Source organism: Monopterus albus, unplaced genomic scaffold (assembly GCF_001952655.1).
Source record: "Monopterus albus unplaced genomic scaffold, M_albus_1.0 scaffold49.1, whole genome shotgun sequence".
In the NCBI taxonomy this organism is placed as follows: domain Eukaryota; kingdom Metazoa; phylum Chordata; class Actinopteri; order Synbranchiformes; family Synbranchidae; genus Monopterus; species Monopterus albus.
This window is the reverse complement of record NW_018127929.1, coordinates 2,204,507-2,215,873: the sequence shown is the minus strand read 5'-3', so window position 1 is coordinate 2,215,873 and position 11,367 is coordinate 2,204,507. Positions and strand designations below refer to the sequence as shown.

Sequence of the window (11,367 nt, the reverse complement as noted above, 5' to 3'; positions counted from 1 at the left end):
CGGTCCAGGCAGATGCAAGAGTGGAATAGTAGTGAGGATTCTTTCACTCCATAGAAGAAGCGCTGGATGTACTGGGTGCTTTTGGTGGTGATGAAGACAAGGTTAGCCAGCTCCAGTGGAGGCACGGCACAAAAGAATACATCTAACACAGCCAGGTGAAGGATGAAGATATCTGAGGTGGAGGAGTCTCCCTTGTTCTTGTGGATGAGCCACAGCACCATGAGGTTGGCCGGGATACCCACGAACATGTTAATGAACTGCAGGCACAGGTACCAAATGAGAATGGCAGGCATGTCTTTGCACTGTTCGTATAGTGTCTGCTCACCAGTGGTGTTGTTGAGGGGTCTGTGAGAGACAAAGAGAACAGAGGAGTTGATGTATAAGACCTCCATGATGAATCAGAGAGTGACGTTTTCAGAGGACACCAGCCAGAGGAGCAGAGACCTGGCAGAACAGAACAGGTCAGACAAACACATATCAAGTTGAGTTGTTTCTAAAATTAACAATTCAACATGAGTGACATGAGCATGTCCTGTGCACTTGATCATCATATCTTATGTACTGTCAATTAAACTACTGATTATCTTTATGTCAGAAAGCATGTCACCCATCCCCAATTCAGATCAAAACACCACTCAGTAAACACTGTCACACACACGATTAACATGCAGAACTCTGCATTTACTGTACACAGTGAAAAATTGAGTATCAGCACTGGACAGAACTGACTCACTGATGTCTGATCAGACAGCACGCCTTTGTTTTGTGAAATATCCTTCCCCTGAATATCCACTGCTTTTTCTTTGAGCAAAAAGTATTAATTATATTATAAATCACAATAACAAAAAGTAAAAACTAAAGCAATACCTTCCTAGAATAGTGTGTGTGTGGGTGGTGGTGGTGGGGGGGGACTGGTTATTTTAAAATAAATGCAGTGTACTCTAAAAATAGAAAAGGCAAACACACAACAGTGTGATATTTCTGCATCAGCTGTTTTACCTGCTATGTGAGGTTTCATTAGTGGAACAAAAAAAGAGAGAAAGAACAATGTACATTATCATGCACATCTCTTATTGCAGCATGTCTTCTTCAAATACACAGTTAACGTAGTCAGAAATGAATCTTTTGTCTTTATAACTGACCTCCTTTTCACACCGACTCTGCACCTACTTCCTTTTCACACAACCATGTAGAGCTGTGTGCACCACATGGTAAAACTGAATGTGGCTGTTTTGAGGGGTTCTTTCATGTTCCCACCAGGTCAGCTAATAGTATATTCCACTATCTCTGGATCTAAGGGTGACATGCAAATGCGCAGCCTGAATATAAATAAAACCACAATATTGCCACTGAAATAGATATGATTACAAGACTGACGGCCTCACTCAGTACAAAAGACATTTATGTAAAATAACTTTTACATTGCAGTAAATGTTTCTTTTTAAATGGAGAGGTGAGGGTTTCTATTTTATGAAAAATGACACTCACCTGTTCAATGGGATCCTACAACAACCTTCCTGAAGTGGCTGGTGTTGCCACTCTATCTAATCTTTGTGACCTCTAGGTCTGTCACAGTGTGAGCAGGATACTGAGCCTTCACCTCAAAATGAATGAAAACAATCTTTTGGAAGATGACCCAACACTTCAGGGATACTGCGCCTTCTACTCAGCCAATCACAGTGTTGAGATGAGGGTGTGGAGGCTGACGCTCTCCCCCCTGGATGCCATGATGTCTTGTCTGGCCCCTGTACATTTGTCACACCTTAAAAATTAAAATTAATTCAATAATCAAAAAACAAGGATTCTGATAATGAATTGAGTGACATAGAAGTGTGTACATTAGTTGGGGAAGAAGCACTGAAAATTAAAACAGGTTTGCATGAAGGACCTGTTGTGGCAAGCCATCCCCCATTCACACTGATTGGCAATGATGCAACAAACCATTGGTGTCTGACGGAAAATCGGCGGTAAACAACTGATGCAACAGTCCAGAAAATCACTTCTGATTCAATTCAGTGTAACAACGTGTAATATGTGCAATATGTTACATGAGGCTGACATGTTTCAAGGTGATTCAATCAGCGGGCTTGAAATGTACTTCACCCAACATGCAGAACCAGGAGCCACGCCTCTGCCAGAAACTGTTTATTACTTTGTTACAGTTCACACTCGGAACCTGCATTTTTTTAGTGTTCTTTTGTTGGGATCTGTCGATAATGTCGTTTTTGAGGGTTGAAAAATGACTTCTTAGGTGATCTTTGACCTTTTATCCATTATGCATTAGACGGTAAAAACACTGCTGTCTTGATCTCATTCTGTAGAGCCTGTGACTAAAACATTGTTACTATAGTTGTTATATTTTATCTTCGTGAACGTGTTAATGTAAAGGCCTGTTGATTATTTTAATGTTCACCACTTCTTCATCACAGGGTGTGTGTTGTTTCCTGTGTGTTTCAGGCTGTTTGAACAGCTTGAAAGGTCCGAGCCAGCTTTGTTTACCTTCATGTGCATCTGTCTCTGAACCTGTTTGTCCTGGTGTCAGGTTCACAGGCGATGTGTCTCTTTCGCATGAGGTCAAGGATTCTCACAGGTTTGCTAAATTCTGCATCAGAGCAGAAACACACACTGCAGAGTGGCCACATCAACACACATCTGCTTTCACCCCAACAGACTCATGTCAGAGACCATTAGAGCTTCTTGATGCTGTAATTCCATTAACAGCCAGAGATATATTCATATTGTCATTTGGCTCAAACACCAGTTTGCTGTACAAAGATCCAAATAAAAATGTTTGTAGAAACAGCTATTTTGCAAAAGTTTGATCATAATTGTCATTTCATAGTGTACATGCTGATATTCCTCTCTAGATAATAACTTTCATATATAATAGCACCTTTTAAAAAAGAATATTGTGCTTTAAAACCCAAAAGAAATGCATCAGGAAACAAGACAACTGTAAACATACAGTACAACTAGTGAGAGGAAAGGAATAATGTCAAATACTTTTATCAGGCTACTTCTGTTAAGCACTATTATTTATGACTGTGTGGTTTCTGAGATGTTTTTCACTACGTCCATGCGGGATTCACAGTCCCGTTTTCCAAATTATAAGCAGACCTAGTCACATCTGAGGGTGAAGTGTAAATGTGCTGCATGAGTTACATCAGATCAACCTCACTATCAAGGGACACTGCCTTAATAAATGATAAATTAATAAATATTAAACAAGCCTGGACAATAGAACAAAACATATAACCATTATAATATACTTTTTAGAAAAAGAGAAATATAAAAATATCTTAAATTTGCTAAGTGACAAATGTAGTAATGAATTTAATCCATTTGATAACATTTTAATGTGCTGAATTTGTTGGAGATTTAAAATCTCCTTTTTTAAACTGAAATTAAAATGTTAAAATTTGATGTAGTGTTGTAAAGATTGAGAAAAACATGCTGCAAAGAAGAAGAGTCAGCATTATTTGGTTGTATTTACTTTTTACATTTCATCAGAAATTCGAGTACTCTGATTAGAAAGCAGAAGGAAGAGTTTCACTCACACATAATGCAGTTTGAGCAGCAACAATGGGAAAACTGACAACTGTATATAGCTACGTTATGTGCCGACATCCAAACAGTGCCATAAAGATCCATTATAAACAATGTTTTTCTCCTAATGCCATCCGCTATGTATCTCTCATGTAAACCTGCAAATGGCTAAATGTTTTAACTGTTTCTTCTGAAGCAAACTGTTTCCTGGTGAAGAGAGACACCTACAAGGTTAAAAAAAAGGCTTCATCTCCAAATTTCAAAAAGGAATGTCTTCAGAAGGTGGAATTTGTTATCTGAATATGTGACCCAAGCAAAGAATCCACTGTGAAGAGTGCAGCACAAGGTAGTCAAATGATTTTTTTTGTTTCTGACATAACATCAGAAGATCTCCCGACACCCTCACTATCTACTGCCTCGTATCCTCCTCAGCTCTCTTCTACGTGCAAACATCCAAAACTTCAACATCTCACTGGCTTGTAGGCTGTCCACTCATCTCTTTTATCAACCTTAAAAAAAAACCATCTCCAAATTCATTAAAATGTCTTAACATGCTACATGCTACTTATATATACACAGTAATTGTTCTCTTCAGGTGTTCCTGTCTCTCAGTGCTTGAAGCTAAAACCCAGAAAGAAATGTCAGGTAAACATTATCATTAATTTACATTAAAAGGAGGAAAATACTGAAAGATGAGGGTGAAGTGTATCCTATTATGATTTAGTCAAAATACCAAACTTAAAAGAATGTTTTTAAAATGTTAATGAGAGGTTACAGCAAGCAGATGCAGCCAATTTGTTCTCATATGAAAGAATATAGCATTTTATTCCAACAGAAACCATTCCCTAAATCCTTTTTAGACCACTAAGTTGCATGTGTCAAGGAGCAGAACTAAGAATTAAAAATGTGGGAGCAGGAGTGAAGATCTTGTAGATGATACAGTCCTGCAAAGCACAGAGTGACGGTTCTCATGAGACCTGACCTGTTTGTCCTTGCAGCTCTGGGGCCAAGTATTCCTTGGATCAGTCCTATCTAGGTAGTGCACAGTTTGGTTTGGAGTGGCCACATGTTGAGGGTGCTGGCGTGCCATGACTAAAGGTGTGTCACTGTAAACAAAGAGCCAGCTTCAGTCTTCAATCAGCTAAAGGATGTTACATCGGGATGTTTCCTAACTGAAACATGGTGATGTTATGGTGTTGGGTGGAGGGTAAACGTTTTCAGATGAAGGTGGAATCCATGGTGCTGGTGTCTTGCACACAGTGGGCTCGAGCCTCAAAGAGCTGTTTTATCAGTGCTGACTTCTCCTGCTCCAGCTGGGCGATTCGCTCACTCTTCTCTGTCACCTCCTTAATATAAAAAGGGAAAAGAAATCAAGTGAGTGACAGTCATACTCCTAAAGACTACAGTGACTTCTGTCGAGTGGCAGTTTGTAGACTTGTGTGGAACCTGTGTGAGAAGTCGGTTCTGATCCTTCAGTCTCTGGAAGGCTTGTGGAGGAGCTGGAGCTGGGGGCTGGAAGTTTGTAGAGAGCACTGCAGGCTGAGCACTACTGGAAGGAAATGACTGCTGGGGAACAAACATAAGGAACCAAGGTTTAAGGAACTATCCCCCCCAAGATATACAGTCATGTAACATATCATCTTTTCCAGGAGCTGCTTTGTGTAATATATCCAGCTTCAGCTTCAACAGCCTACCTGGTAAATTTCAGACAGACTTTCCTAAATGCCAGTTTCAGCTTTGGGTCACACAAAGCTCGTGCCCACTACAGACATGCTTAGTACACAACTAAGCAATGTCCACATTTTGACATTGTAATTTTGGTTTTTCCAATATAACATTTAAGGGCAAATAAAAATCAATTCAACAAACAATTACATAACCTTAAGTGACTAGAAGAAAAAAAAAGGTCATCTGATAAAATGATTATATACACTTACTTTTGTTGATTTTGGTATAGTCATTTTAAACATCTGTGGATTTTTAACATATAAAGCCCACCTTGATCAGTAAAGGGTTAGGAACAAGGAAAAAGGTAAAGGAAAACTTAAATCCATAGTCCAGATTTATATTTAAATTACAGGCCACAAATGAAATATTTGTAGGTTATGTTGTATATTTTATGTTGCAGATTTATATTTAGATCCCAGGTTTTACTGGAACAATTAAAATGTTTATGAGCATTTATCACCTACCATCCCAGTGCTAGAAATAAGGTCACTGAGGCAGCGGTTGACTTCTTGCAGTTTGGGAATGAGAACATTCATGCGACTCTGACTGACGTCTGTGAAGAAATCCTGTAAGGAAAGAACACAGAGACACAAAGAATGAATTCCACAAAGTAGTTAAACAGGACACGAACCACTTGGATCCACTTGTGACAAAAGTAAGCATTATTCATATTTAAAAATTTCTCTCTTTGTTGTTTAATGATCAAACAAGTAAAATAACATTAATGAAGAACATTCTGGATGTCTTCTTATGATGAGGTACAAGCTGTATCTGGCTAGTTTTTCCCAGTTTTAGACCAGTGTTTGAACTGACCATGCAGTGGGAGGTCTGGCCGACCTGCCGCTGTCTCTCTGCAACATTGTGGATTTGGCCCTGGTACCATTCTCGGGCCTGCTCCACCAATTCCAAGCCTGCCAGCAGGGAGTCCTTCTCCTGCTCCAGTTCCTTCATTTGCTTCAGCTGTGTGAGTTGACAGTTAAAAAGGAGGGTATGTTGTGGAAGAGTGAAAAGGAGGGACAGGCAGGGGTAAAAAGTTGGAAGGGGAAAGAGAAAAATGTGAATAAGAACAGCCAACAAACCAAACTTCCCCGGAGCCCATGGAAAGAAAACATTTAATTTCTATATTTTCCATGCTATCACAAGAGATCTTTCAGATCAGGGGCCAACGTGAAATCTAATCAATGATTTCTGGCTCCCAGCAGTCTATGTTGCAGACAAACTCTCATGTTTTCACAAGGGCATCTGCAGCAAACTCTTTTGTGCTGGCCGAGACAATGGCGCCATACCAATTGTGCCGGACTCTCTCCCATCCTGAACAGTGTTTAGAGGAGCAATCAGCCCATGCATCAGTGTCATGGCAACCACACAGCAACCTAGGAATGGGATAAACAACAGACCCACTTCAACTACAACCACCCCAGTGTGTGTGAATATGTGAAAGTGAAAGAGGGAGAGATGTGTGAATGTACACCCCAGCAAGGCTGCACTGAGTAGTGCTGACCAGGCTGTCCATGCAGCATGCTGTCACAGTCCAGGCCTCACTGCTGGCATTCAGCCACCTGATGTATCATCTTTCCATCCACCCATCACTCCACGCCTCTGTCCCCTGTGTAGCTCAGTACATTCCACTGGTCATTGCTCACATGCTAGAGTACATGTTGTGAAAGTAAACTAACAGAGAATGAGGGATTTAAAAGACCAAAATCCAACATATTAGCGGTCTTTCCACCTGAGGAAGAGAGGAAAAGGGGTTTGGGGGGGTGTCCATGTCTAGAATGAAGCATGACCCAATAACAGGGCTGCATGAATGTGTATTACAAAAAAAGAAAGTGAGCAGAGATGATTAAAAAAAACAGGGACGGGACAGAAGAGCAAATGGATAAAAGGCAATGGAAACGTCTGTGCATGTATGATTGTGTGTTTTGCTGCTGGCTGAATGACGAGCATAAATACGCACAACAGCGCAGGTACAATGACAAGCTGTTTAGCTAAAAACACAAAGAGCAACATAACAGCCATTCAAAATTCATCGATATAGTTGGAGCAGTACAACAGCAGTTCTCAGGGGTCTGTAAGGCAAGGACAGTTTAGTGCTGCAAATTCCAAATGTGTACACAGATTCATTCATTGATTATTTTTAGGATTAGTTTAAGACTGCTTGTTTGAAAGCCAAATAGATTTTATTTGCCCCAGTAAAGCAGCAACTCCAAACCTCTAAAAAAATTGGTTATAGGTTATAAATCCTCACATTTTAAGAACAGTAACCAGCAAATAACTATCAGTCTGGCCTGATGAATTAGTTAAAATACTGGTGTTCTGTCAGTCAACTAACTGGTTAATTGACTATGCATTTAATAATAGTCTAAACCCCAAACCACAAAAAACAACAAACATGTCCCAAAATCCATAAAACAAGCACAGGAAAATAGTTTTTGCCATATCCAACACACACAAAGTGAATTCCCATTTGCTGACCTTGAACACTGTTACTCTCCTTATAATTGTGACAGTTCATGCAAATACAGGAGAGTAACAGTGTTCAAGCTTAGCAACAATGGATTCCCAGTTGCTAAGCTTGGACACTGTTACTCGCCTGTATTTGCATGAACTGTCACAAGTACAAGGATCAAAACAACGTAATTTCCTCTGTCCTCTTCAAACATTTCTCCCTCCTTCTAGGTTCTTCTCTCCCTCACATCCTACTCACCCAGAGGAAAAAATGCAGGGCCCTGCTGCTCTAGGGGGAATGAAGACAGTAGTGTACGCAGCCCAAACAGCTGTCCAGGCTGGGCCGGGCCGGCCGAGCGATACCTCTACTTCTACTAGGCCCCCGGGCCTGACCCGGCTCACTGCCATCAGGGCAGCAGTGGGCCAAGTCAGCCTGGGTGGGAGGGACAGAGGGAAGGGGGAGGAGGAGAGGGACAGGGAGGGAGAAAGAAGGAGTGGAGTCGGTCAGTCAGCCTCCCCAGACCCAGAGGCTGAGGGGAAAAGAGACAGAGATGGCGACGCAAACAGAGAAAAAGAGGGAGAGGAGGTGAGCTGGTGAGAATGAGAAATGGTGAGGCAGGGGGAGAGACGGAGAGTGAGAGGAGGCGTGAGCTCTGGACTGGAGGTGGGAAGGGGCAATGGGTGGGGAGGCAGGAGGCAGAGGGATGGGAGGGGAAAGTGGAAGCCAATAGAAAGTGACATGGAGAATACTGCAGCCTGTGCTAGAAAACAGTAAACCTTTTTTTTTTTTTTTTTACATCTTCCTGGTCTCTGCTTCCACTGTCTACTTTTCTTCCTTGTTTTATGATATACATCTTTAAAAGCCTCAATTCCAGTTATATCCAATAAAACTTAACCCAAACCTGGTCTGCTGAGCAACTTAATGCTCCTAATAGAAAACACTGAACACCATTCCTGACACACAGGCACAAGCTTCCCAGGTGTTGCAACTTTTTATAAGCACTTTGTAGAGACTGTGTGTGCGTGTTTGTGTACCAACCATTCCATAATCCACTCCGCTGGATATAGTATGTCGCCTCGGTTCTTCTCGACTCCACCCGTGTCTCCTGGAGCCGCCAGTAAATCCTGTTGCTGATTCGCTCTGAGATCTCGGTAAACCTGATTTCACAACACCTAGACAAATGTGAGGCAGGCACATTTAAACACAGCACATCTGACCTCTTAAACAGTGGAGGTTAAGAAAGTGCTGCTTTTACAGCAGGCATGTAAGTACAACTGCATGCCTCGCACAAAAAGCACACCTGTACACATGTCATTATGCTTTGCTGGAACGTGCATTCAACGTAATGACACATTTATTACATGTTTAAAGTCAATCAGCAACAGCTGCAACAGCAGTCTATTAGATTCTCGTTATTTCTTCCACATCCTTAATTGGTTCAGTCATAAGTTTCTATATGTGAGATTAAATTTAATGGAGCAAAACACCATGACATCTGTACACAGAGAATGAGAGAAGACCAAGAAAACTACAGGAAACACATTCATTTGACCTGCATTTGGGTTGCTGGTGTATACCACAGGAAGGAGCTGTATTCTGCAAATGTTTCTTGTGTCAGCAAGGCACGCTTATTTTTATAACATGGCCAAAGGAAAAACGGAGCTTTTCTACTGATTATTATTTATTGATTAGTGAGCCAAACTTGACACTTGTGTCAACTTCAGTAAAAACAGGTTGTTAATTTCAATCTAACTTTTTTTTACACTTAAAAAAATGTTCATTTACACATTTTCAGTTCCATGACAACTGACCAAACCTTATCTGCAAATGAATTACTAGAATTACTACTAAATGTTAGTAGTAATGTAGTAGTAATAAATGTAGTCAGCCTGGCGTGTTAACTAGTGTATCCACAAACTATTTGTGAACCTCAGCTATATAGACAGCTGTGTCTAGTTATTCCAAAGATAGCATGACAAAGTTTCTGTAGTATTTCCCTGGTTATCTACTGTGGTATTTTATCAGTGTCATATTTTTAGATGGAAGTGCATACCACCCTTCTTTCCACAAACATGAGACGAGTGAGACAGAGAGAGATTGTGTGTGCGAGAAAGTTGAGGCGATGTCCAAGGTGTTGGGGAGGATTTCAGCTCTGCAGTGATTCAGTGGTTCGTGGGCTTTCTGTTATAATCCGGTCTAAACCAGCAGGGTTCTGGCTGCAGGTGAGAGATTATAGCATGAACTCTCGTGTCTACATTACACGGTCAAATCCTCCACATGTGACTGATCATCTTGTTTCAAAACAATGGACATTAATATGCTTCTACAACAGGCTCCACTTCTCCGGTAACACTCTCCACAAGAGCTTGGAACCTGGCTGTAGGGGTTTTCTCTCACATACAAAAGCATGCAAAAATATGTGCTATCTGTTGCCCTGCTATATCTATATCTGAAAACCAACACTGTCCTTAGTGCTAGTGATGGAAGCAGTCAAAGCCCAGAGGGCTCAAAAGAAAGAGCTGTGAGAGTTTTTCAGTCTCTTGTGTGATTGTAAGACAAAGAAAGAACATCGGTGAGTCAAACAAGATCACGAACAGGCAAACTGGGAATTTCCTTGCAGCAATGGCTCAGAAAACCGAACACTTCAACGTACATCCAACTGACCATCACCTGCTTTCGCATCAGAAGGCCACGGCAGGGATGACGGCAGAACCTCAAGGTGGTTACATTTCTGAAATTTTATGAAAATGAAATGAAAACGGAGGATCAAACAGACAGAGCAGCTGAAGTGGAAATCCTTAAGTTGGATGAGAGTATTGAGATGCCCATGTAACTGTCAGGAGCATTGTGCATGAAGCCGTGGTGGAGAAACTGTGCTGAAAGGATGATAATAATTCAGCAATGAAGTGATTTGACAAGTATTTTTCTAATCATTACTTCCTTAAAATGTCAAAAACAATCACTGCTTCTGATGTGCGAATGTACTGTGTTTCCATTTTATTGTTGGCTAAGTTGAATATCTTTGACTTTTGCCCTACTGGTCAGACAAAACAAACAAGTGTCTTATTATATATTACTAACATGCTGTTATTTTTGTATTCTGACAGGCCTTATCTTTTCCAATAACAGCACAACCCCCATCCTCCATAAACTCGCACACACTTAGAGATATGGCTTTGTGGTGGAACTTACTTGGTACTTGGAGCTGGGATGACTCCAAAGCAAGCGACTCAATGGACCTGACCCGGCTCTGCAGGGGTTGCGCTGGTTTGGTGGCATGTCCTGGATCGACCCTGTAACACCCGGCCCCCGGAGCCACGGGGATTCGCTCCGAACTCCGCCCGGGGTGCCCGGACCCCTCCTCCGATCTGGCACGGCTCTGCAGAGAGGATGCCCGATGCGACTGGGTGTTGGTCACGTCGCTCGGTCCCAGGGGACGGACCTTGTTCTCAGCTCGGGTCCCGACGCTGCATGCGGACGGTAGGGTGGGTTTCTGGGGCTGCTTTTGAGTCTGCTGTGGATGCACGGCAGCCTGGGCATTGAAGTGGGTGCTGTTCTCCGGGTTGAGCATGGAGTACCGCAGCCCCGCAACAAAGCGCTCAAAGGTGAGGCAGCCATGCGGCGGGGGAACCCCCCTGAGGGCG

The 11,367-nt window shown here is 41.9% G+C and overlaps 1 protein-coding gene across 1 annotated transcript in view; it reads right to left on the bottom strand.

Annotated features, from left to right (window-relative positions):
• Window positions 1-3,464: 3,464 nt before the first annotated feature.
• The window catches only part of sapcd2 (suppressor APC domain containing 2), an 8,527-nt gene continuing 624 nt past the window's right edge, over window positions 3,465-11,367 (bottom strand). Inside the window, exons 2-7 of the mRNA XM_020600938.1 lie at window positions 10,916-11,367; window positions 8,762-8,895; window positions 6,088-6,234; window positions 5,739-5,840; window positions 4,993-5,112; window positions 3,465-4,892 (exon numbers count right to left, since the gene is read on the bottom strand). The exon at window positions 10,916-11,367 is cut by the window's right edge and continues 3 nt beyond it. Of these exons, the coding sequence (XP_020456594.1) occupies window positions 4,764-4,892; window positions 4,993-5,112; window positions 5,739-5,840; window positions 6,088-6,234; window positions 8,762-8,895; window positions 10,916-11,367 (1,084 nt within the window). The 3' untranslated portion in view covers window positions 3,465-4,763. The remainder of the gene's footprint in view (window positions 4,893-4,992; window positions 5,113-5,738; window positions 5,841-6,087; window positions 6,235-8,761; window positions 8,896-10,915) is intronic.